The 27,556-nt window shown below is 38.6% G+C and overlaps 2 protein-coding genes and 1 long non-coding RNA gene across 7 annotated transcripts; 2 read left to right on the forward strand and 1 right to left on the reverse strand.

The window, feature by feature from the left end:
- Window positions 1-282: 282 nt before the first annotated feature.
- On the forward strand, window positions 283-5,775 carry eif3jb (eukaryotic translation initiation factor 3, subunit Jb). Its single transcript, XM_042412258.1, has 8 exons — window positions 283-386; window positions 550-638; window positions 2,503-2,560; window positions 2,671-2,762; window positions 2,880-2,976; window positions 3,923-4,093; window positions 4,227-4,300; window positions 4,558-5,775. The coding sequence occupies exons 1-8, from the start codon at window positions 374-376 to the stop codon at window positions 4,684-4,686; spliced, it is 723 nt and encodes a 240-aa protein (XP_042268192.1). The 5' UTR covers window positions 283-373; the 3' UTR covers window positions 4,687-5,775.
- A 67-nt stretch (window positions 5,776-5,842) lies between these two features.
- Window positions 5,843-21,265, reverse strand: LOC121897605 (cartilage intermediate layer protein, nucleotide pyrophosphohydrolase). 5 transcript variants are annotated; one of them, XM_042412232.1, is made up of 10 exons: window positions 21,035-21,265; window positions 20,603-20,697; window positions 11,302-11,446; window positions 10,656-10,709; window positions 10,230-10,499; window positions 9,935-10,114; window positions 9,081-9,386; window positions 8,876-8,984; window positions 8,615-8,763; window positions 5,843-8,481 (listed from the first exon to the last, which is right to left on the reverse strand). In XM_042412232.1, exons 3-10 carry the CDS (start codon window positions 11,363-11,365, stop codon window positions 6,122-6,124), a joined length of 3,492 nt encoding a protein of 1,163 aa, XP_042268166.1. In that variant the 5' UTR covers window positions 11,366-11,446; window positions 20,603-20,697; window positions 21,035-21,265; the 3' UTR covers window positions 5,843-6,121. The 5 variants fall into 5 exon arrangements, 4 of the variants coding, with proteins under 4 accessions (XP_042268166.1, XP_042268157.1, XP_042268148.1 ...); XM_042412223.1 differs by having other exon boundaries at window positions 20,964-21,265; XM_042412214.1 differs by having other exon boundaries at window positions 21,117-21,264.
- Window positions 21,266-26,591: 5,326 nt separating this feature from the next.
- Window positions 26,592-27,201, forward strand: LOC121905855. Its single transcript, XR_006098483.1, has 3 exons — window positions 26,592-26,757; window positions 26,855-26,931; window positions 27,161-27,201. It is a non-coding gene; the product is annotated as an uncharacterized LOC121905855 (long non-coding RNA).
- The last annotated feature ends 355 nt before the right edge of the window (window positions 27,202-27,556 follow it).

Here is a 27,556-nt window from a genome sequence, read left to right on the forward strand (position 1 = left end):
AGGACATTAGATAAACTGAATGGGGCCAACAAGACCAACTTTACTGTCTTCATGTTCTACTTAGAATCCTCTAAAACTGTGAAAACTAGAGCCTTATGTAATTAATTTGATTTGTAATTTCTTTAATTTTATCTTATTTGTTTGCTTTTAATTTTTTATTTCTTTATCTTTATATATCTTATGATCTGTGCACTACCTCAAGTATGCATTTCCTTGTTAATGTTATTGGAATAGTAAACCTGTTGTAAATTCCATTGTGTAAATAAAGTTTTTTTTTTTTTTTTGAAAAAAGTAACTAATTAAAAAAACGTGGCCAACGGGCTGCAGCACGGACTTCACAGCGAGCCTGTCAAACACAACCAACACAGCCAACATGGCGGACTGGGGTGAGGAAACTAACTTGGGAAGGATAGCCACCTTTACATCATCCGCTTGTCACAGTCTTTTTTCTACAAGCTTATCACTCCGTTATTGTCAAACTCGCCCGTTATAAGTGGATTGGACTAACACAGTTTTATGTTGTCTTTTTTTTATTTTTATTTTTTACAGACGCTGACAACTTCGAGCCGGAGGAGCCGATTAAAAAGGCGGTAGTGATGGACAAATGGGAAGGCGAAGACGAAGAAGAAGATGTTAAGGTACATTAACGTGACAAACGCTTCTTCGGTGTGTTTATGAGAAGAGCCGTTAGAGCCGTTACTAGCTAACGTTCGGTGGAAGCGTTGTGGCCCCGGCTGCGGTGCTATGCTTCGTCTGTCAATCCCGGCGTTAACCTCCGCTAGCTGTCGGCTAACTCATGTGGCTCCTTCATGAAGCCTTTAGTAACTCATATTTAGCTAGTACTCGGTCTAGAACTACCGAATCGTATCGTTAGTCGGTGTGCCAGTTGGGGGTTGTGGGTTAGACTTAATTTCTGGACGATGTTGGTGTCTGTTATTATTTGAAAGTTGGCAGTTCGCGGTTTAATTCGTTGATAGCCGGGCTAAAATTAGATAACGTAGCTCGAAGCTAACCTCTTGCTGGGCCACTCAGCTAGCAAGATCGCTAGCTCGCTGAAAATGAGCTTTAATGTTAGGTAACCTCGACGGTGGCGTCGTTAACTTGAGTGGGTTGGAGTGCTTGGATAATGTAGACGGTTAGTCCATCGTTGCCCAGACTTGGTTGCGTTCAACGATTATAGGAGATTAGCTTTATGTGTCATGTCTGAATTCCCTCAGTTTGAGTTGCGTTAAACATGAGGCAGGCGGCGTTAGCTTGCTAACCAACTTTAGCCACAACCAGATGAAATCATCCTCTGGGTTGATGACTCAACTCTATCAAGAACTAGGCCTAGAACTTTCCGAATGTCCAACAGGCGTGTATTAGGAAACTGGTGTTCAGTTGAAGCGACAATACAGGTTGTTATTACCTGAATGTCATGGTTTCTGTCCAGAAACCTCAGATAATTGACCTAGAGAAAGTGCTGGTTAGAGGCCTTTTCAATTGTTCCATTTTTTTTGTGACATATGGTGCCCAAACTAAAAAGAAACTGATGATTTCATGTCCTCCTAAGTACAAACAGTGGCCTTATTCACTAAACTGGGTAAACAGTGTGGCTAACTGCAATTAATTACTGACCGAAATAAATCCATTTTGTAATCTGGTTTGGATTGAAATATTGGTGTAATAATACTATGCTCAAATATAACAACATGCTTGTAAAAGCTTATTGTGTAAGTGTTATTGTGTGTTTCTGTGTTTAAAGCTGAGTTGGTAATTTCATGTACAGGTTGTAAAGTATTGTATCTTGGAGATAATTGGAGAAGTGTGGGAAAGGATATGTGTTGTTTGTTATTGTATTCAGTTGCATGGCAATCTCAAGTAGTGCTGGACAGTATGGTAGAAATCATTATCACAATGTCAATGTAAAAAACTTCCAATAATAATAGATATTATGATATAAAAGATGTATGAAAAAATACATCTAAAATAATCAGTTTGACCTTCAAATTAATTAACTATGTTACCCTGTTATGCATTATGAGAATCATTCATTTGATAACAGAAATTTGTAGAGTGATAGACCTGAAAAGATCATATCATCACAATATGATTTTAAGTGAAAATCACCCAACTTTAATATCAATGTGTTTATTAGTTCGGATTAACTTGGGATCATCATAATTAGGATGTCTCATTTTATATCAGGACAGATTTGTTACTGAAGTAGTGGGATGATGAGGGCACTTTGTGTGTAAATTTGGCTGTGCTTGTAAAATTCTAAATGTTTGTAATTTTGCCGTTTATCTGATTGATACAAGTTTGAGTAATGATGAAATGAATACAGAACTTTTTATAAAGCCTAACATAAAACAAAGTGTCACTCAATTCTTGACAACTGACTCATTTGACTGATATAATAACTGAAATATTTAATTTGATTAATGGCTTGATCCCAGTTTGTTAGTGACGGCTGCTCATTAATTAATAATATGTCAACTGTCCCACTTTTTATCTGCACAGGATAACTGGGATGATGAGGAAGACGAGGACACGAAAAAAGTAGAAGTGAAAAAAACAGGTGAGCAACTGGCAGTTTCATAACTATGTAATTAATTGTTAATCATTTGCAAAGTCCTTTGCTTTTTTCCCAAATTCACCTTTTTATTATTCCGTCATTTTAATTTTCAGAGAAAAAGGTTTCTGATAAGAAAAAGTTGATGGAGAAGATTAAAGAGAAGGAAAACCGTTTAAAGAAAAAACAACAGGAGTTGGAGAATAGCGTGAGTTTTTACCCACATGGCTTTCACAGTTGACAGTATAGAGCACAAAACTATTGTCCCTTCTGTCATCGCTAATGATGGTTTCTCATTTTCACTTTGTGAAATCTGTTTATTCAGCGAGCAGAGCTTACTCAAGAAGAACAACTCGCAGAGAAGTTAAGAGTGAAGAAGCTACAGGAAGATGCCGACTTGGAGTTAGCAAAAGATGCTTTTGGTAAGAGAGAGATCCCCCTCCAAAAACCTACTATTTTGAAACTCTTCCTACGTCCTTATATGTAAAAAATATAGTAGTCTTCCGTAATACTGAATGTTGTTAGTTCATTTGCATTGCATAAATGAAACAGTACGTGTGTATTGATGAATATTTGTGTTAAATTGGTGCCTGGACTGATAAAATGTGTGCCCAGTTCCTCCATTGGTTTCTTTTACATTTCGACATGTACCTTGTTGTTCATAGATGCAAAGTACTGCAAGGCTTAATTAATTTGAAGCTTAACTCACTCATATAGGCACAATTGACTGCGTCATGTACGTAGACTCTGAAGGTATGCACAGAGCTACTGTTCAGTAGGGCTGTCAAGGAGTATCCTAAATGAGATTATGTATTTATGTATATGCCTATGTATTGAGACATATGTGTTTAGAAGGAATAATTGAATGTCATTTTTTTTTCCAACGTTGGCAGCCCTACTGTTTAGTCTGTCCCTTGAATGTATGGTTTCATTAGAGGTACGAGTTGTCACTAAAAGCAGAAGAATCAATGAGAGAGATTAAAGTACGGTGTGCAGTATTGCCTTTTTTTTAAACATGCCTAAACAAAGCAGTTATTAATAAAATGATCATTTGTTTCTTATGTGTGTCAAACTTCCCAGAATCATTAAACACAGTTAACAGTGTATTTCACACTATAAATTATAGGGTTTTTTAATGACTTTATACTCAGAGAAATTCTCAGGGTTGCTACAATTTTTAACTTTTTCAGGAATTACTAATATCTCATGATGGCTGCTGTTGCATCAGAACACTTTGTTTTGAAGGGGAATGGGCAAACAGTAATTAATGTACATGGTCATTTCAGCATCTCCAAAATTCAACCCAGATCTACACTTTTGAGCCCAGTCGTGGACATAATGAAACCTCCTTTCTTGTTCTGTTTTCAGGTGTCAGCAGCACTTCAAACAGTGTCACTGGGATTGATGGCATGTGTCCATCTTCCAAAGAAGACTTCACAGAGTTTGAAAAATTGCTGAAAGAAAAGATAACCCAGTTTGAAAAATCTGTGCATTATTCGAGTTTCTTGGATTCATTGTTTCGGGAGCTCTGTATTTCATGTAAGCGCAGCATTTTCCTTACTGTCATTTTAACTGAACAATATTGATTGTCACTCATGCTCACTGTATTATTACTGTAAATTTTAATCAAAGCAGATTAGACCTGTAACAATTTTGCTTGTCTCTCTTACAGTGGAAGTAGATGACTTGAAGAAAGTCAGTAATTCCCTGTCAGTCCTACTTAGTGAAAAACAGAAACAAGAAAAAGTAAGTGACTTTATGTGTGTACTGTATTTTCTCACATATTAATTCTGATCTGTCATTTATATTCAGTAGGGGGTGCTGTTCACCTAGCCCAGTCACCCGAATTGGGCTCATAGTAGAAGCCAACTGTAATATGCCCAGTCTTACTTAGTCATGTGGTTTCTATAGTGAGTTAGAATCAACAGTCAGGTATTTAATGCAAGCGTAATATGTAACATACCAGTTTATTATATATCATTTTAATTTATTTTCTTTAACAGCAAAACAAAGGAAAGAAAAAGAAGAAAGGTGTCGTACCTGGTGGCGGTTTGAAAGCACAGCTGAGAGATGACCTTGACTATGCAGAGTTTGATGGTGGATACGCCCAAGACTATGAGGACTTCATGTGACACTGGCTCCATCACCACTGTCCTCTCCCCCTCCCAACCCTGAGAAATGCAGCTGTACCTTCTCATGCTGTCCAGTGCCATCCTGGAAAATCTGAACTATGTGTTGCCCCCTTCATTTTGCTTCAATGACCAGAGGGACTATACCAGGGAGCATCCAGTCTCACCAACTCTTATGTTAATACATATGGAATTGCCTTTTCTCTGTCTCATTCAGCCTCGACTCACACACACACACATAATCATGTAGTATATCTGTTGGGTGACCCAGCTTCAAGGGAAAATACACTTTAACTGCAGTTGTCTGAGTTTTTGCAGGGCTCATTTTTTCATTAAATGTTGCTCCTGTCAAAATGGCAGATATAGTATTGCAGTTATAAGTGTAGTGACATAGAAACACATGGTTCTATGCAAATTCTTAAACCAGAATGTCATGTATATATTATAGGTCTCACTTACCTGTGGATTATTCTCTTACAGGAAAGTATATAGTATCTATAACTTTGGTTGCCAAATGCAGAACAATTATTCAGTACATTATTCATCTTTATCTCTGGAAAGGTTGCATTGTGGGTTATTTGAGACTGACAACATGTAAGTAGTAGTTATAATTTTACAGAGAGCACATGACATTCACTGTAAGATAAAAGGGATAGACAAGTGTAATAAATGTGACTTTAAAACATTACAGCCATTCTCTTAATACATCTCTGGAATATCCTTGAAAATTTGGAGCAAAGAGTGCTTATAGGTATTTTTTGTGCATGACAAAAATGTAATTTACTAATTTGATTTCTACTAATGCAGAAAAAGTATGGATCAGGCAAGTGGGTTAACTTGCTAGTACTGGTCTCCTAATCATTGCTTCTGCAGGCTTGTATCAAGTGTGATGAGGAGCGGGGGCTTCTGGGCTTCACCCCACCATGTCTTCATATGGGCTACAGTTATTTGAAAGGGGCGTATTTCTCCTTTTTTTTCTAGCAGTTGACCAGTTTCAATGTTACATGGACAATTGGATACATACAATGTGGAAGATACAGCATTTGCAGTGTTTTATAAGCATCTAATTTAATAAATCACTGGTCAAAAGGATTAATTGTGTTTCTGTTCTTGTTTACAACATAAATGAAAGAAACAGTCGAATAACACAGCACCCAAATTCAACGATTACTGATTTTTAAGGTATGTGTAATAAATACTCTATTTACAGTTTCAAGTAAATATTCACCACAGTACAGTTAAAATGTAAGGGAAAACAATGCAAACAATTCTTGGGAAGAAGCTGCAAGAAATAGGCCTAGTTTTGTGTAATTACAGATTTACTTAATTTGTAAAAAGTCTGTAAAAGGTTTGCATCAAAACAAGGTTAACGTTATCCACTTCTTTCATTATTGATTTGGTCTCCATGTGGGGCCCTGACCTTTAAGTATTGTCTTGTTTAGCTTCTGGACTGTGTGCGTCTTCCTGTAGGATCTCTGGTGCTGCGTCTACGACTACTCCGGAGAGCATTGGCCCTCTGCCGACGTCGGTTCTGCCTGCCTTCTCCTCTCACCACACTTGTCACTGTCTGACCTTGAGAACTCTGCAGGGTCTGGAAGACATTCTGGCGTGTCACCTCACGATCTCCACAAGTGAACACCAGTGCTACGCCCTCGTTGCTCTTCATGACACGAGACGTACCATCAGAGGTTCCATCAAAGCAGCGTCCAAGTGCAATCTCTTTGGCTGTGCGGGGATCCTGGTCTGTCACCGTATAGATTCCGTAGTTATGGCCCAGAGGGTCAAGAGGTGCTAGCATGGTGAACTCGTTGGTGTCGTTATTAACAGCAAGGGGCAAGTGGTTGACAAGATACTCTTGAAGTATTGGGTTTACTTGATCTCTCTTACAGCTACCTTGTGGAATCACCTTCACCAGAGTACGATCCACGCGGTCCTGATCATACAGCATCCCGCTGCACTTGAACTCCAGACACACAGCAGACAGTGTTGCCTGGTCCATGTCACGAATACTTCGAGTGTCTCGGAGGCCATACAGCTGGCCCACTGTCTTGGGGTGGGTGCCACCCATGTTGCGGGATCTCACATTGATCTCGTGTGGGCTGTTGATTTTGACTTTTATGTAGCAGGCTCTGTATTCCATGGGCTTGGGCCACCAACTCAAGTAGTCCTCTGTCCAGCTCATTGGATCATCTTCATTGAACGGCACTGTGTTGTAATCGTAGCGATCCCCTTCTACTCTTGAGAAGCGGAAGTGTGCTGCGCTGAATGGTGCCTCCTCACATTCTTTCAAATTCTCAAATGCATAGACTGGTCCGTTGCTTTCCTCGGCTGCGTTTTGACTTGGTTTTGCCACATTGATGCTGAATGCTGTCTTCTTCACTCTGGGGTCTTCATGGTCAGTCCGTCTGTAGTTAAGCTTATCCAGGTAGGGCTGAGGCACTCCAATGAGGTTGGGATTGAATTTGGGAGCAGAAGGGACAGCCTCCAATTCCTCTCCTCCAAGGTTGGCCATGACATATGCAGAATAGGCATCAGCTTTTTGTTCATCACAGAAGGCAGGAAGGCAGGCACCATTGGGACCGGTGACAACACTGTCAAAGCGGCCCCAGGCACGTGGGTTAGAGGAGTAGCCAGCTGTGGGCTCCATGTTTATGAGACTCACTACAACTCCCTCCACCTGCTCACTGGGCATGAAGCGTTCACTGCGGAAGGCCCTCACTTTTACGTAACACCTGCGGTTTTCTGGGACGTCCAGGTTGAACAGACGCCTCTCTCTGATCTCCATGTTACCAATCAGAAAGGTTCTCTCTTCCCTTTTGCCTCTTCTTTTCTTCTCCACCTGCAGACTTCCCTCCTCCTCCCACAGGCCAGTATCAGGGTTCAGGGACCACAGCTTCATAGTACTGAGGTGCTCGGGCATCGTCACCTGGGCAGAGTCCAGGAACACTTTCACTTCACCAGCATTCAGGGGCTCATTGGTTTCCTCTCCCCTGAAGTCAACTGAGAACATCCCGTAAGTTCTCAGTGGCAGGGTATCTCCTTCATTCCCTATAAAGTTGAGATCACTTTGGGCTGCAGCAGCTGTGGAGACATCTCTGGGGTCAAGAAAAGTTACACTAGCATTTACATTACCCATGAAGACTTCTCCATTCTCCTTGTAGAAGGAATGGGGAGGAATCTGGATTTGAACCATTGGCTCTTGGCCCTCTACTTCTCCAAGCTCCAGAGTGTTGGTTTCTGTGGAACTAATGGTCACAGGAGCTTTTTTTCTGAGAAGTTTGATCTCATGGTAAACAGCCCCTCCTTTGGTGTTAAATGGAAGTACCTTTGTGGTGTTGACAAATTTCTGCATGTTGTCCACAAAAGTCAGGACTAACCTGTCTGTTTCAGGAGGAACCTGTATGGAAAAGGTACCTTTGTAGCCTGTGCGGCTGATTCTGATTCCATTCATAAAGATATGGCCGAACCTCATTGGCTCACCGTTGTCAGCAGCAATGGCCCTACCATGCACAATAGCCTTGGTGTCCACACATTTCTGGCAGCCACACTCAGTCACCACCATGGTGGGCAGTTGGTAGCCCTGGCATGTTAACTGTCTCTCCTCCATCTTTGCCACACCACAGCAATAAGCCACTTTGTCTTTGCACCTTATGCCATTGTCCTGCTGCCCAGTACATGTACCTGTGGGGCACTTGCCCACATCATAGTAGAACGAGTTTGTGCTGTTTTGGTAGCAGTCATGTGGAAGGCGGATGAGGTGGGAGTCAGGCTTGGGGTTACATGAATGTTCATCTTTACCTGTGTACAAGATTTAGAAATCAACATGTGGATTTAGTTAGATCATATTACTGTATTTAATGTCCACAAATGTGTTTTTCACATTTCTATGTATTTATTGTATTATATTATTACCAATTTATTGAGAACACACCTATAACTTTGAGAGTAGCTGGTTTGGTCTTAATTGCCCCAGATGGACCACTTGCTCTGCAGTAGTATTCCCCAGCCTGCTGAGGATGCAGATCTTTTAGGACCAAAGTGCTCTCAGACTGCTTCTCCAGGAGACTGTTGTTATGAAACCTGTTGGTTCACACAGAAGAAAAGGCAGACAGCAGAAGCAAGGGCATGAAATACACTATATTATTGAAAACCTTTGAAAACATGCATAATTTCAAAATTTAACAAGTCCTACCATTGGTACTTGTCTGGCTGTGGTATTCCTGCCACCTTGCAGCAGAAGGCAGCAATTTGTCCTTCCCTTCTTGCCTTGCTCTCAGGGTTGCTCAACACATGAAGCTTCTCTGGAAATTGTAAAATAAAATGTGAAAAAAATTAAATGTTTAGGTATAAAACAAATAATCAATCTCTAATCCAATTTATGTTACAGATGTCTGTACCTGCTCTTTTCAGCTGGACACTGAGAACTGAGGTACGCTCAGTGCTGTGGGGCACAACAACACTGAGGGTGGCGTGGCCCTGCAGGCTGACTGTCAGGGTGGTGTTGCCATCAGGGCAGACACCGGGGATGCGAAAATGTCCGTTGTGGTCAGTGAGGGTTATGAGTTTGCCAGAGCGAAGGATTGTAGCCCCTTCAGCAGTGAGACCACCAGCACCACGGACAGACCCCAGCAGGATGTGTTCTTCACACTTGCATGCATCACATTCAGCGTTCACCCTCCCCATCACACACTGCAGGGAGCAATCTAAAAAGTAGAATAGAACAACCACAATGCTATTGAGTGATGTTATTTCTTTACAGTTCAGCCATTCCTTTTCAGGAATATTTCCAATATCAGTCTAAGTCAGGGCCTGACAAAATAACAAGAGTGATGTAAGTGAAAGTGCAAGTTGAAATTTTGACCCACTGATGTCACTAGATGAAAAGTCAGGAGGTCACCAAAGTCATTTCAATGTATCCAGAGGGGACATGAATTTGTGTACCAAATTTCATCCATCCAAGAGTTGTTGAAATGTTTCACTAAAAACCTCTAATGTCAACCTCATGGTGACGTTAAAGGAAAAGATGGACATGGACCGAATTTTGTGCCAATCTGTTCAATAGATGTTGAGATAAAAGTCAGGGGATCACCAAACTTACCAAGATTCATCTTTTCTGGGAAAAATTTCATAGAAATCCATCTGAAGTGGTAGACCAACCAACCAGCGGACCTGGCCACCTCTATAGCCATGCCATTAGCATGGCCAAATAAAAAATTGAAGGGTCTGTATGACTAAACCAATGCCAGCTCACCTGTTATCGGGCACTCAGGTCCATTGCATGCTTTCCCTTCTACTTTAGGCCCGCTGCAAGACATCAAACGAGATTTGCAGTTTCTGGAGCGAATTTGGACCCCTACTTGACCACAGAGGGCGGGGCATGGGCTCCAGTCTGACCACAGACCCCAATTATCCTGGGGGTTTACACTGTTATCTGATAGAAAATAGAGAATAAGTGACGTTCAAACTATTGAGCTGGAAAGAGATTCATTAGAGATCTTATTTGCATGTTAAGAGAAAATAGCTGGAAGACTGATATGAGACCAAACCTTTGGGACAAAGGAAGCGGACTGCATAGTTGGAGCAGTTACGGTCAGGACCCTGCTCTTCATTGAGGCACCAGAAGCCCACAGTGGGATCTGCATGGACCTTCTCTCCAGTTTCACGGGCTGGGACCCATTCAGTGGTTCTGGCTTCCACTGCCCGGGGAGTCTCACACACTCGAGAACGGTAGTAGAAGCGAATAGCTTCCAGCTGCTCATAGTCTCCACGCCCTCCGGGGTGATCAACATTGAACCATGTGGTCCACTCATAGTTGTCTAGAGAGAGTACAAGAGAGGATGGAGAGAATAGCAGCTGATAGTTAATGTGGAATGTGACTCAAACCACCCAAAAAGGCCTTATACAGTTATGACTTTACAATATATTTGATACACAGTTAATACTATAAATACAATATATTGTACAGAATTTACCATCAATATGGAACACAGCAGGGCTAGAATCTTTGTTGTCTCTCCTCCATGATCCTGTAAGAGACAAATCAATGCATGATTGTATTATTTTTGTACCTCGGGGTGCACTACCATAATATCAGACACCTTACTTTAGTTGTCTCTTCTCAAATTCTTATAGTTTTGAAAAACATTTAGTCTTTTTTTTCTAGAAGCCCAAGCGAGTCATTTTAGGATGAAATCTTTACATATTTGTGAGTGTAAAATCTGTGAAGTGCTATATAGTTGTAGTAGTTCAACACAGTCTCTCTGTGTATTTGCAACATAATGGTTAAACAGTTTTAGCGCTATTGATCAGGGTCAGTACTGGTCAAAACTTGTGGGGTAGTGTTTTAGAAAAGTGGCTGGTTTGAATTAATATTTCTATGTATTAATCCCTAGATACTGTAAGATTTAATGCTGGGAATCCAGTGTGGAGTGTAAATTGCTCTGTTTTGTCAGCCTGCCTTCCACTATTCACTCTTATCAAATCAACGCAAAACTGTGTCCTCAGGTATCTTACTGTGCCTTTTTAAAAAAGAGTGCGGGGAGGGTTCAGTGCTTTTCAATGCATATGTGCTAATAACACGTGAGGAAACGAGTCTCAACATCTTTGTGAGAGACCCACCTTGAGCTGTAACAACAGTGGCTGCGGTGATTCCCAGGATGAGAAGGAGAAGCCTTGCTGACATTCTCACACTCTGCCGTTATAGCTGACCCCTGAACTTTCACCTCTGGTAATGTGCGTTTGACACCAGGAACTCCGAAGAGGACTGGTGTAAAGATGAAAAAATGGGAAATAACAGGAAACAATGTTCCATGTTAATAAAAGTCAGTCAATGTTACATGTAAATAATCTTTAAGTACAACACATACTCTCATTATTTTGAACCAAAATTTCAACAAATTGATGTAACTCTTCATCATCACATATTATCCAGTTAGACAGTTATTTGTAAAAAACAAAACAAAAACAAAAAAACAAACAAACACCTGTATCATAGTAAAAGTTAATTAAAAAACAATAGTTTACATCTAGAGCAAGAATGTTTCTTTAAGGATAGGAGGTTTTAGGGTGGAGAAAAAAAAAACATGGCTGGACTGAGCCCCCACTCAGATTACACATCTGTGTTAGCCATCATCATTTGTCAGGGGAACTCTCAAACATTTCTGCATCCACTGACGAAACACTGGGCTACACAATCCAAACACCCCACCCCACCCCACCCCCACACACAAGGTTTGCATTTGTACACTTAAAGTTTGTAAAAGTAAAATTGTGCACAACAGACTAATTCATTAGCTTTGTGCTAAATTTGAAAGGCAGAAAAGATGTTGATAAAATAACAGGTTCAGTGCATCAAAAGGCTTTTTAAATTTTAATTTAATTTTAATTTTAATCTTTAAAAAAGATATTATCAGAAATGCATGTTAACAGTAAGCTGAAGTAAAGACTAATTTTATATGGATTATGTTTCAAATTGCAAGTGACAATATTATTCAAATTACAGGCTCCAAATTTTAAATCAACTGTCCATTTACTTTAACTTATTTTAAACTTAAACCACAAACAAATGATCTGTTTTTTTCTTACCCCCTTGTTGAGTGGACTATCTTGGGTCTGCAGATTTTCTTAATTGGAAAGTCCTTCTCTATCAGTGTCTCTGTCACTCTTTCTTTCTCTTGTTTCCTTCTGTTTCTTCCTGTCTCACATTTCTCTCCTCCTCCTCTGCTCTTTACTCTGGTTCAACATACTCCTTCACTGTCTCTTTTATACCGTTCTGAGTCCAAGCACCCCTCCCTCCTCTCTCGGCAGTGTGCCACAGTGTCTTTTGATTACACTATTATCCTTATAATTTATCACCTTCATTGTACAGCCATGACACCCAATGGTTATTAGATAGTGCTACATATGAATGAGGGACAGTCAGGGGGTCTTAGTAACAAATGCTTGTGTTAATAAATCAACCCCTATGCCCAAGATCAATGCTGATTGAATCAAACTGGGCATTTATCCTCTCCTCTGGTCTCAGGGCCTGTACTTTGTGTTGCATGACTTTGCATGTGGAGTGTACATGCTGATTAAAAAAAATAGATCTAGTCTGTGATATTGATACTCTTCACTGGCTTTGGTATGCTCCTCTGTTTTAATGCACATTTTAAAGCACATGTTAAAGTTTCTAAAACAGGAGATAGTGTACATTAAATCCTTGATTAATTTGTTCTGTTGTAATGTCAGATAATTTGTAATTATTAGGGATTCTGACATTTGTGGCATCAAATCATAACTTCTGGTTTAGACAATCTGAAGAGACAAGATCTTGCAATTAATTAAAAAGCAGAAAACAAGAAAATGTGAGGACATGCTCCATAACAACTGAGCAAATGTGAAGTTGATTTGAGCATCCTGAGTTTAAAAAAAAAACTAACAACATTCTGCTCCTGTTTTTTTTATTTTACGTGTCCCAAAGCATCTACATTTTGTTATGCAACATTAACAGACCATTAATGTTTGTCTGGAAGTTTGATTTTAACATTTGAAATCCCGTAGGAGATACATGACACTCGTTTACACCACCAAGAACACAAATCCAAAAAACCTCACTCAGTGTCAGTATGTGAATGTTCACAGTTAGCCAGTGGATTTCCCCTGTGGTGTTTCAGCTGTAATTTTGAGACAGATGGTCTGATATAAAGTCAAACCAAATGAGTTTTTCTTTAACAGTTTACTTAAATGTATTTAAAAAATGGAGGATTCTAAAAATATATATAGTGTCAAGTAAAGTTTAAATTTTAGGAGCATAAAGTCAATGTTACAGTATCTGCCATCAGGTAAAGTAGGTCTTAATAAGCCTTCAAATATGGAGTGAAACTTTAACTTTATTTATCACAGTTGCTACAAAGAAAGATCATACTGTATTACATTTGATTAGAAGAATGTTAAACCCAGGTATACTGTACTATATGTCTGTCCTATGTTTGTGATTTAGTTTCTTCACAGTACAAAAGTACACTGCTTGATGACCATCAATACTTCCCTTAAATCCCCAGATTTCCTCCCTGGTCACTGCATATTATAGTTTGCAAATATGTTTTGAAAAACAGTTTGTTGGGAAGATGTTTTGAGCTTTGAGCACACTATTGGGCACAAAAATCAAGTAGCATATCCTTAAGTGGTTTCCCCAGTGTGTCTACATTATTTTGTCTACCCACCACTATAATCCAGACAAAGAGAGGCAGTGTCGGAAAAGAGGATGTCGAGCAGATTCAAAAATACACTTATGTCAGTCATGTCTGTTAAAGATCATATGAAGTCGTCAGTATTTGTTGTTTTTCCACACAACGTTCAATTAGCTGATGTCATCGTGTCAATTACAAGGCAAAAAAACACACACACAGCAGGGGAAGAATAAAACCAGCCTGCATCTCAGTGTTTCCAGGCTGCGCTCACTTCCCTTCCCAGGCCAGGTGAAGGAACTAATGACTGGTGTCAGAAAAGTTTGAATTGAGGTCAATCACTGGATACATAAAATAAACTGAGCTTGTAATTTGTACAAACAGCTTAGCACAGGGCAACAGGACAGGCTGCTCTTCAGAGAAAACATCTTGGAATAAACAAGGTCTGAAGAAAAACAGTCCTGTCCCTCAAGCACAACTTAACTTCACCTTTTACCAATTACTGCTTTTCCTCAGCACAGGTGGTTTGGTTTGGTGTAAGGAAATGAGTGTCAGTGTGGTGAAATTAGGAGGTAGCTAACAAAGGACCAAAGTCACGGTCCACAAAGTCTCTGTTGGTGTGGGATTAGGGATATAAATGTAAACAATACATACAGATTGAAGCTTATGCTGCAATGGCATACATTATGAAAGTATTTAGAGGGCAAATGTCTTCATTAATGTAGTCAAGTAAGTAAGGCTGGCTTTGGTATTGTCATCAAAATTCAAACAAAACAACATGTTTGTGTGTGTTTACCATTTTCCAAACATATCCATATTCAACTTAAAGTTAAATGCTTTTGAAATTCCTTATTTTTGGTAAAATTGTATATATTTATGTAACATTTATTCACTGGCCTACACTGCAAAGATGTCAGACTTTTAATGTCACATCACATCTTCCAGTCAGAGAGGACAGTAGCTCTCTACAGCGGCGTATTTTTCTAACATTTACAAGCAGGTTAGTGAGGACAACTTTATGGCACTTTGTAGGTCTTCAAAGGACTTTACAAACAAGGAGGACAGAGGTGGTGGGTAATGATGTGAGGATAGGAAAGTGAAGGAAGTGAGAAAATGGACACAAACACGCAAAGTTTGGTCTCCAGGCAACAGCAGAAGACAGAGTCCATGTTCTGCCAGTCTATAACTGGATTCCAGACAGGTAAATCACCATCATGCAAAGTCAGTGGAATTACATCAAACAGACTTTTTATGAAAGTTATTTTGATTTTTATTAGTTTTCTTTTTTGGTAAACTTTTACGTCAGTGTTAGGTTGTCTGTCATCAGGCTGGTATTTAATCAACCTCTGGCAACGTGATTCATCAGCAGTGTAAAATAAAAACTTTAATTAGTTTAATTGGTCTGTTCGGTTTCGCACATTAATCTACAGCAGTGTTTTGCAGAGGTGGAAAGTTACTAAGCGCATTTGTTCAAGTATTGTAAAAGGACAAGTTGACAATTTCTCAAGTCTGTCCTAAAACAATAGCCAAATGAACATTGACACATGTTTTTCTTGCTGCAATCATTTCTCCTGTTCATACTGGCCACTAGATGATCCCTTCATAATGCATAATTCAGTATAAAAGATGAGGAACAAAATCCAGTCCTCCTTATGTGAAAAAAATGTTTATTTGAAGCTAAAATGAAGCTTCAATCGTCCAAATGAATCTTTTTAGTGCCAAAGTCCCTCATTTTGTTATGATCCTTCTGCTGCAGCTGAGCAGGAAAATAATATCTGTCAAGACACAAAGATTTTTACTAAAAGGACTAATTGTGGAAGATATCCACTTATTTGACTAATTTTGTCCCCCATCACTTAGATTATAAGCACATTTGTAGAGGATCTAATGGTCAGTATGAACAGGAGAAATGATTACAGCAAACAAAACCTTTTTCAATGTTCATTTGGGCACCTGACTATTGCTTTAAGACAGACTTTAAATGCCTCTACACCACTACATTTCAGGGTGAAATACTGTTGTAGTTACTTCGCAGGTTATATAACACTCAACCTATAAAATATGATGCATTGTTATAGATTAAACTACTCAAAGAGATATAAAACAGTTAAAATAAACTCTACCTGTCCATCTAAAATGTTGCTTACACGTTAATGAAACACAAATCCAATGAGGTAATATATATATATGTACATATACTATATAAACACTGACAAGGGCCATTCTGCTGCATAAAAGAGTACTCTTACTTTTTATACTTTCAGTTTTGCTGAAAACACTTTTAATTTTGATTTAAAAACTTAAAATGGGATGTGTTTCATCCTGTAGTATTGCTAGTTTTACTTAAGTTAATGATATGAATACTTTTTTCACCACTGGCATTTTTTCTTCCTCAATGGGACAGTTGGGACACTTTTTTCTGCATGTTTGCAACACAGTTACCAATTTACAGAAAGTAGACGACTGAAATGAGTTGCCAAAGACGTCAGAATACATATAGTAAATGTTTAAAATATACTGTAACACAACACTGTGCATTAAGAATAATCCCTTTGACAAAGTATAAATTCCTAAAACATCTGTAGTTGTCAAACCAGTGTTTAATCACATGTTGAGACTACCTGTCAATCACAATAACAGGGGAGGCGGGCTGTGTTATTTCATGATAATAAATATGCAGGTTCTTACTAGCAGCTCCACACCAGTGTTATATAAGCTCAGACCAAAAACAAAAACAACAGCAACATCCTGACACACCATTAATTACCAGGCTGGAGTCAAACCTGAAGAGGTGCTCTAAAGCCAGAAACAGTTAGAACTGAACAAACAATGCTGCACTACAAACTCCACAGTCACCTTGAGATATAATTATACCAGCTCATGTCTGCTGGAGTGAGATCCTTCAAAGGGACAGTTTGCCAAGATAAGTGCAAATGTTTTAGAGTTTTAGTTAATTTCGTCAATCCCACTAGCCACACCGACAGGCAATTACTCATAATTGAAATGCACGGTGCAAGCAAACAAACATTAGTTTTTACTTTACATAAGATACAGCTAATCTTTTTTTTTTTTAGCTCAGTAATCAGATATTGTTGAAGATGTGATACAGGTTTTAAAAATAACAGATAAACTCAAGGGTTGTATAACTGTCTCAACATGCAGAGGAATTTATAGTCATTCAACTGAAGATTAAAGTGAACAAATATATTCCTCTTCTTACAAATGGGAAGTTAATTATATAAGCAATAAAACATACCTTTGCTCAATTTTATACACTCAGAGGTTCTGCTTCTACAGCCTTACATGGTCTGGTGTGTCCACTAGCATGTGGTGCTTATGTTAACAGACTTTAGATATTGTTATGTAATTGACATCACTGACTCAATTACCCCTCGCTACTTGTGCTACTGTTGTACTAGCTTGTGTTTTAGCATTTATCATTATCATTATTTCCATAGATTTTGGCCACATTGGCGGCTGCTCAGTAAAAGTTACATCTTGTCGCTTTAACAGTATTTCTGCTCAATATCAAAACTTGAGGTACCAGGTTTAAAATCTATCTCAGTCTAATCTTAACAATCTGCCAATGTTGGGCTGTGAAGCTCAAGAGCTTTCTCACGGGGGCTCCCTGTGATCCAAACCAATTTCACTCTCGATGAGAAAACCTCTCCTGGTAATAGTGGTTTTCACTAGAGATGTAATTGTTGTACACTGAAAGATGGCCTCCTTGCCCAAAAGTCAAATGTGCTGACTTCTAAATGTCCTGGCAATTTCCTCGAATCTGAATCACTTTTTTTTTTTCCTGAACAGACCTAGAGGAAGTAGAGTGGACTCTTTCCCTCTGTGTGATGGTGGGCCCCTAATGACAGTAGCAGAAGCCGCTCTGCATACTTTCACTGGTAGAGTCATTAAAAGGCACTAACACAACCCCCAGCACTGTCTGCTTAACCTGTGTCTCCTCACTGTCCTGGTCTGCTCTGGAGAAACATTTCATGAAGCTCTGAGTCTCTGTTTGGGCTACAACAGGCTTCTCTGTTTAACCAGCAGTCACAAATACACTGAGATACTGTTTGTGCTCTTTCCATAGTTTTACAGGTTAAAGGATAGATTCACATTTCACCAAATGTGTTTAAAAACAATACTCACGTGCCCCTATGAGAGTTATTTGTTGCTCTAACTGTTCCTCCTGTCCATACAGACTGTTCTCTTGGAGAGATCCAAGTATAAGAGATGAGTGATAAAATCCAGATTCTGCAGAAGCTAATCAGAGGCAACAAATTAAGTTGTTCTCTTCCAAATATTGCCTTTTGGGTATTAAATTCCCTCTTTGTGTACCTGTTCCTCCACCACAGCTCAGCAAGTAAATACTAAGAGGGAATTTAGCACTACAGAGACTGTAAGTTTGTAAGATAATGGCTTGATTTTTCCATCTTGGAGAAGCAGCATTCAGTTTTGATGCGCCAAACATCTGGAACAAACTCCCAGAAAACTTGACGCTCAGTTCTTTTAAATCAAAACTTAAGACTTCTGTTTCATATTTCACACTGCACCCTTGCTGCACTGTATAATTTTTATTTTACTGTTTTGTCTTATTCTACTTTAGCTTATTTTTATTTTCAATTTTATTTAAATCTTTTAAATTCTATTTGAATGTGTCATTTTATAACATCTCGTGTTTCTTGTTTTATGTCTTATGTTTTATATAAAGCAGTTTGGATTGCCTTGTTGCTGAAAGGTGCTATACAAATAAACTTCTCTTGCCTTACTACTTACTGAAGCCTCATATTAGCCTCAGCTAATAAAACACATTGGACTGAGGATACTGTTGTCCATTTCTTGCAGTGGAGTCATGCTACTGTATGAATGCTGCCAGAATGGAGAAGGTGAATTATCACAGTGACCAAAAACTTGTTCAGTATAGTGTACATGAAGCCACATGAGTACATTATTTTAAGAAAGACTTGAAAATGTGAACCTATCTTTTGACTACATTTTCAATTGACAACACCTTTTGTGTTTTCATATAGTCTTAGTGTCAGACTTATAGGGCGTGCTCTGGATCAAAGTAACACTTAACAGTTTCAGAATATAGCCTACCAAATGAGTTTGGTTGTGATTTAAACATATTATTATACCAGGCTGCATTACTCACAGTCAAAAGGCAATAAAATGAAAAACGTCATGTTTTTCTCGATGGAGGAAATGTGATTGGAGATTAAAGATGGGGCACTTTGTGTCTGGGAGATAGGTGCTTATTTGAAGTATGAGTAGATAAAACACAGAGCACAGACAGACTAAACGTTGACAGACTATTCTTTGACATCTGATGATTAAAGCGTTTCAGCTCAAACACTGTATTTTAAAGTAAAGTTATGGTAAAAAAAAGGTTATGATAAATCATCAACATGTTCACCTGAGAGCTGTAAGACTTAAAATTTATTGTCAGGCATGTCAGTGCAAGCCTTCTACAAAAACATTATATATATATATATATATATATATTTTTTTTTTTTTTCACCTGGTACTTTAACCTTTAACTGTATATGTATATTACAACTAATTTCACATCATGAGCAAAAGAACAGGGACTATTTCTTCAGGGAAACATTGTCCACTTTAAGTTGGATAACTAATGTATACATAATTTCAATCTCCTCTCACTTACAGCGTATCACTGTGCAAGGCTAAACAATTACCCACAGCAATATAATGTGCAAAGTCACATAGTTCCCATCTAAACTCAAAAATAAGGACATTATAAACTGTGTAACTTACAGTACTGTGCAAAAGTTTTAGGCACTAAAAGTAAAGTGAGGATGCTTTCAAAAATAATACCATGAATACTTTTTATTTATCCATTAACTTCATACAGAGTCCAGTAAACAGCAGAAACTTAAACGAAACCAATATCTGGTGTGAGCACGCTTTGCCTTTCAAACAGCACCAGCTCTCCCTGGTACACCTGCATACAGTTTTTCAAGGTACTTGGCAGGTAGGTTGTTCCAAGCCTTTCGGAGAACTTGCCACATTTCTTCTGTGGATTTATGTCGTCTCAGTTCTACTGTCTCTTCATGTAATCCCAGACTGACTCGATGATGCTGAGATCAGGGCTCTGTGGGGGCCATATAATCTGTTGCAGGACTCCTTGTTCCTGTTGTCTCTGAAGATAGTTCTTTATGTCTCTGGTTGAATGTTTGGGGTCATTGTCATGCTGCAGAATGAATTTGAATTTAAGAATCTAAACATCTAAACCTTTTGCACAGTACTGTATCACTGCATCATCCTCATAAACATGAGTAAAAGAAATTATAGTCTTTATGGCTTGAGACCCCACTAATGACACACTTATGTTAGAGGAAAACAACTTTACCTCACACATGGAAAACAATCACATAACTGATTTGGCATTTGTGCAAAACCCACAATAACACTGCTTATCTGCATACATCTCCAACAATCAACTTAATCATTCTTAGTGCACAAAACAACTGAACATCTGCTTGATGTATCACCGACTCATTCTCATTACCACACATGACCAGAGTGCAAACCTATTTCCATTTACACGGCTGTAAAGACATGTTAACCTGGATACAAGCAGAGGAAGAAGACATGTGTTTTTCTGCTGACACATTATGGAGAGCACATGTAAAGGTTATGGCACCTCCTTCATGTTTTCTGGTCGGCTCCAGCTCAGTAAAGCATGAAGACATGCGGAATTAAGGGCTAGATTAGAAACATGTGGGGCTGACCTGGAAGATGGATGATATGTTCTCTGCGAGGTCGTCCATTTTCCTCCTGGACTGCGGGTTGGAGACCTCTGGAGACCCCACTACTAAAGGTCTGCCTGCGGGAGGAGAACATTTTACTTAGAATAAAATTGAATATTCTCTCTAAAAACCCACTGGCCTTACATTACTGTAGCCCTGAATTTACTCAAGTGTAATCTTTATTAAAAAAAGTCTTTAGCTTGGTATGTCTGCAAAACTAATCTCGGTGTTAGTTCAGTAAATCTGATTTCAACACATTTAATACCTTTTTTAAATCTATCAGATGAAAACTGATCTGTTGAACAGGTTTCACATATTCTACTTTCTCCCCACAGCCACTCACTCTGCAAATAACATTAGTCAGTAGCTCAGTGATGCTGTTGCTGCTTGCTTTATTCCTTTGTCTGTTCTCACATTGTAATGTTCTTGGTAAGTAATGTTTGGACTCAAAAGCAAGACTCAGCAACAGAGCAGGTAGGATTAAAATGAGGGTTACTTGATCATGATTCAAGGCACAGGTCAGCAACAGGCAAGCAGTTGGCAGAGGTAAACAAATCCAAAGAATGACTAAGTAGGAAAACAAGACGCAGAGGACTGCAGTTTGTGGGTTAGGGTTATACTGAGCGGTTGATTGAGGGGGAATGAGGAGCAGGTGTGTGAGAGGTGAGGATCAGGTAGCTGGGGAATGATGAGAACCAACTGAGGCCTACTGCTGGACAGGTGGGGAATGACAGAGTCTGACAAGACAGGACAGGCCATGACGTGTCTATTTTCAGCCATGCCAGCAGCTCTAGGGATGGCACTGTCGGCCTGATGATCAGTCGGTCTGTCACTTTGGTCCAGACTGAAATATCTTGACAACAACTGCCCTGTACAGACATTCACGGCCCTCAAAGGAGGAATCTTGCTGACTTTGGAGATTCTCTGACTTTTGCTTTAGCTCCACCAACAGATCAAAATGATCTAAACATCTATCACACGGTTTGGGTAAAAACATTCATGATTACCAGACAATGTATCTCATAGTCTTTGGTCATCAAGACTTTCTTTCTAGCTCTCTATTCATGAGGTTGACATTTTTGAGTGAAATGTCTCAACAACTGTTTGATGGATTGCCATGAAAACTGGTACACAAATTCATGTCCCACTCAGGATAAATTATACAAACTTTGGTGATCCTCTGACTTTACATCTAGCACTACCATCTGCTCAAAACTGTCCAGTACTTAAGCCTATAAATATCTGCAAAACTCAAGACATTCCCATTGAGCTTCTGCTGTACTTTGTGTTTAGTGCTAATTAGCAAATTTTAGCATGCTAACATGCTAAACCAAGATGATGCGCCTGGTAAATATTACCTGGTAATGGGATGGGGATATTCTATATTTTTCTTATTATCATGAAATCCAATGAAAAGGCTGTTGAATTATTCCTGCTAATAAGTATTGGCTGTGTAGCCAAAGCTGAAAATATCTTAGAACTGTGCCTTCCATTGTTTTCCAAAAACACATCAATGAATTTGCACTGAATATGTTCCTTTGTTACAATAAACCTGGGCACAGTTAATTTTTTTTTGTTTTTCTTTTTTTGAGTCAATCCCTCATACTCTGTCCTGCTGCCATAAATGCTCATTAGGACCAGATCTGTATTAATCCATAACTGAAAATAGTTCCCAACAGAAGCACTATTTACTCATGTTTGAGAAACATTTGCTGAAAACTACAGTGCCTAACTCATTCAGGAAATTATTTAGCCCTTTTTAAAAAATTAAAATGTATATTTGTGACCCGTTTATGAAGATGTCCTCAGTCCTCCACTCGTTATTCTTCACAATTACTTTGTAATTCTCCATGCAACACCTCAAATCTCTGTCATGAACAAAGACAAATGTTCTAGCAGATCAAGGACACTAGATTTATTTTCTTTATAATGGATTAAATTCATATGGAATAATAATAGGAAGAATTACAGACTTTGATCCAGATCATGAAGGAGAACATCTATGTGAAGATAATCCTTTTTACATGCTTCCTGTCCCAAGATAGATAAAAGACAGGAAACTCTGGGAAGCTGGAAGAAACACACAAAAAAATCACGGGTTTTCATGAGTTTAAGGCTGTTTGAATCTGGCATGATTCAGCTATAGCTAAACAGTAGAGGAGAGAGTTAACCTATTCCCCAATCATATGAGTCACACATGGGTAGGAGGCTCTTTTGAGATCCAGACAAGAGGGACAGGATAATGTCTAATAACTGTGAAACCTTTGAGAAAAATAATGAAAATCTGATTCACAGTGTGCAGCTTTATTTTCATCCCTGGGTCTCTCTGTTTGCTGTCTATATTGACATTTCTTTTTTGATATGTATATGATATAAACACTGAATCATTGCTGGTGAAATACAATACCTTTCTTCTTTTTGTGCTTCTCTGCAAGAAACTCTTATTTGGCCGCATCCCATTGTGATATGTGATGTGATATGCAGGAAAATCAATGATGGGAAAAACAAATCTCTTCCAAAGTGGATGAGATTTAATTTTGTCTTGTTTGTTGACAGTAATAACATTAGTCATTGTCAACTAAATGCTTTTTATTCCAAGGCCATATCATATATGCCTTGCAACTTTCAAGTCTCGCATTTTGTTTTTCCGCACCATTTCAATATGAAAGGCAGCAAATTGCAGTTGGTCAAGCAAGCTGAAAGCCACTGAAGTGTACACTGTGTATATTGTACCTGTCACCATAAAGACACGGACAATCAACACTGATGTGAATTCAAAATTGCACTTGTGGCCATTTGAACCTTGCTCCATCTATAACTCAAACGTTTAATTCCTCTTGTATTGTGGCAAAAGTCACCCATTGCACCTCATTTTGAAGTGAAATCTTGTAGATTTGCTTCTATTTTTACAAGTTTCCCTGACAGGGAAGCCACTGGCACTGTCCAACATTGTATTTTGGAAAACTGTCTTCTGACATGACATACAGTAACTGTTGTATTTATACTGCATGAGCCACTCGTCCAGCAGTATCACTTAAAACATTAGCGAGAGAGAAGAAAAGGAACACAGCAGTCACAGAGTTCATCATCATGGTATGAAAGAACAATAATTATACTGGACAGGATTTCAACATTGCATAATGAGGAAAACTGTTGCTGGCTGTAAAACAGTTTGTTTTCCAGCCAAGAACAACAGAGGACAGAGGAAGTCTGAGCCAGAGCAGAACAAGTACCCAAATCCTGTGTGAACCATTCCTGAAATCAAGTATTGCTTCTTCAGTGTACTTTGCCTACTTATGCAGATTAAAAATGCCCATCACCAGCATGTCAAAATGCTCATGAAGTGCTAATGTCAGACTGCAGATTCTGGTGGGAGGTTTCAGCAGCAACCCATGAGGTCCTTAATATGTATTGCTTAAAGCACCAATCAGATCAGATCGTACATTATTCATTTAAACATCTTCTTTAAAGTCTTTATGAGTCAGATTACAACCAGTAACACATTTGTGATGTAAAAGAAGCATGTTGCAACATCTTCTATAGTGAGATCTCAAATGGCAGCAGTCTACTGTATGAGAAAAATCAAACAATCATATACAGCATCTGTCTTCAATTTCTATAAATATTGGACTTCAATCACTGAAAAATAACTGTAAATTATGGAAGGCATTACAAAAGTATTATTCCCAACCAAAAGACGAATAAGTTGCCAGTGCCACGCAAAACTCCCAGTGACCTCAGTGGGAAAGAGATTGTGCAATCACCTCCAGTGCATGGTTTTCTTAAAGGTATGACATCACTGTCTAGGAGCTCCTTCAGTTCCTTCCCTCATCAGACTCACTACTTATCAAGGCGGCCACAGTCGCAGCGGAAAACTGGAAAACTGATATTCCCCATTAGACAGTGATTATTCACTCTCATAACAAAAACAAGAACTGAATACTGGGTGCTCGAGTTCCCAAAAGTAGCTTGAGAAGTTTTAGACTTGGTAATAGTTACATATGGTGCTTGACTTTCATCTGTGGAGGCCAGGACATATTTTGCTCTGATAAAGCAATTATGTCACACAATTTTCTGCTGGTAATCCCCGTGTGAAACCTGCTTTATATTAGTCTTTTGGGAAATTGTAGGCTATGATCTTGGCATGCTGACGTGCGTGAGCACACATTAAAGATTATCTAAGTGTTACATACTGTACTGTAGCACAGTGCTAATCTCCAATGTAAAACATCAGGCCACAGTGATAAAGTCTATTGTAATGTCCTCTTTGGATCAACATCTGTTAGCAATCTGAGCAGCAGTTTTGGCTACTGGATGGGGACCATGTGTGTTTTTCAAATTCAGGCAAAAAAAAAAAAAAAAAAAAAGAAATTGTCTGACAATAGTTGATCTGTCTGGAGTTACACACTAAGTGTTATCATTTACGATTTCATGGAAGTACAGGCTATATCAGACAAACAGCAAGTTTCCCAGATGTTCATCATGTGGGATAAAGTTTCAAGTCCAAATTTAATGGTTTATATTTTTACTGAAGTCTGCACATACTTGATTTGATGAAAATTTAATACTATTGGTTGTATTTTGGCATGTAGGAGGAAGTTTTAAAACTTTACATGAGAGGATGTGGACTTAGTCTTTTTTCTTACTCTTTAACAAAAAGTAGCTCCTCGGCCAAATCACTGAGCCAAACAAAGAACCTAAAACATGCAGTCATCTTTTAGTCATTTTGTCCATTCAGTCATTTATTTTATTTACAGAAGGCGTTTTTTATCTAAAATTTCCAAGAAGTTCATTCATTATATAAACAAAGAAAATTAACTTTAATTTCAGTATGCTAAAATGTAAATGTTTAGATTTTTAAATATGGCAAATTTATTACATGTTTTTAATGTTTTAAAGAATATTAAAACAAGTCACTAATGTTTAGATAATCATGTAATGAAGATTGATCTGTGTGCAGTGCACAGCTGTAGAAGAATATGTTGATTAATTCTCAGTTATGAATTCATCCACATCACATGGCTTATAATTTGAACAGTCCATAACACATTCAAAAGTCCAAGTCTGAGCAAAGCCAAACACTGAACGCTTCCTTTGCAGCCATTTCTACTCTGCTTGCAGGAAATCTTGAGGCTGGGAAAGCTATCAAACCCAAATCATCCTGCAAACACACACACGCATATGCCAGTTTTTTTTTTTTTTCTCAAACTCAAGCAACTTTGGCAAAATTGTTAAGAAGAATCAACACTTAAAATATTCACTACCAAAGGGAATTGAATTCATTTATGTTGACACTGTTAATCACTTTGTGTACTTGTGTTTATACAGGTCTTTTGCAGATCAACTGAAAGTCATAACCATATTGTTGTGGTCTTGCTGTGTTTCTCCCTCCCTCTGTCTTCCGTAATCTACAGCAAAGTTGTGTATGTGAACTGCAAAGTTTTAATGTCACTGTTCTAACATGTTTCCATGTTCTGTCAAAGCTGGAACTCCATCAAGGTTGCAAAGTGGCACTGCTGCTCTCTAGTGGTGACCTGGTTTTGATCTGCATTCTCCAAAAAAAAAAATCTGAAATGATTAATCACATTTTAGTCCAACATGATTAATTGTTTCCACTGTCAGTTACTGACATTCACTGGTTGTGAATCTGTGTGGTGTTGACCTCTTTTACAGTTAAGAGAGTGTACAAGGTGGAGATCTGGGTGCTTTTAAGAAGAGCAGCATTTTAGATACATAATATTGATACATTATCTACACGTGAACCCAACAAACACTTCATTTTCAGCTGTTGTTTAATTACTACTTCATTAAGAATGTGGTATGATCCTTTATAGTTGTGTCTTACAGCTCTGCGTGGCTTATGTGTGAGATGTATGATATTACCTTTTCACTAACTTGTAACTGGATATTTTTAACATTTTATTAAGATTTACATTCTGATTATCATATTTCATTTACAAGGGTAGCATGGTGGTGCAGTGGTCCACAATGTTTGCTCACAGCAACATAGCCAATGGGTTCTGGTTTCCAACCCATCAGCCTGCTGCAGCCTTTCTGTATGGAGTTGCAGTGCACGTTCTCCCCGCACCTACATGGGCTCTCTCAGGGTACTCCAGCTTCCTCCCACAGACCAAAAGGTGAGGTTAATTGGTTACTCTAAATTGCCTGTAGGTGTGAATGTGAGTGTGAATGGTTGTCTGTCTCTACACTGTATGTTAACCCTGAGATTGACAGGCAACCTGTCCAGCGTGCACCCTGCCTCTCGCCTAATGTCAGCTGAGATTGGCTCCAGTTCCCCCGCGACCCTCTAGGTAAAGAAATGCATCGATATTTTATTGATTGCTTATTGTTGCTCTGTGTGTCTGCATAAGTCACAAATATGGTTATAATCAGTATTTCTTGGTTGTGTTTTGTTGCTTTTACTTGCTTATAGTGGATATTGTTGCTGTATTAATGTACTGTTAATTTTGTTGCTATTGTCTTTATGGCATCTTTTTCTCTTCTGTCTATAATTTTTAACCATGACTTCATTGGTTTCAGAACATTTGGCCAAAGGACAGCAGTTGAAAATTACTCTGGCACATTTACAGAAATGTTAATTAATGTGTTTTCCTTATAAATAAATTTAAATGAAAAACCTACATTTGATTGTGTTGTAACGCTTGAGATGTATTTGCTGTGGAGGATTTCATTTTGATTTCTAATGAAATGCACCAAAGGAAATCACCACAGTTTAAATAGAAGGTGGATCACAAGATGATTCTGATATTATATAAGGACGGATAATGGGACAGTAATTCATATGATAGCCTGATAATCAATGGTCTAATCATCAATAGAATCATTTTTTAGAAATGTATATGAAGCATTTCCTCACTTATGCTTCTGTTTGCCCTGATGGAGGCCTGAACTAAAATGTTGTACTTAAACTGAACA

This window comes from Thunnus maccoyii, chromosome 1 (genome assembly GCF_910596095.1).
Source record: "Thunnus maccoyii chromosome 1, fThuMac1.1, whole genome shotgun sequence".
NCBI classification, from domain to species: Eukaryota; Metazoa; Chordata; class Actinopteri; order Scombriformes; family Scombridae; genus Thunnus; species Thunnus maccoyii.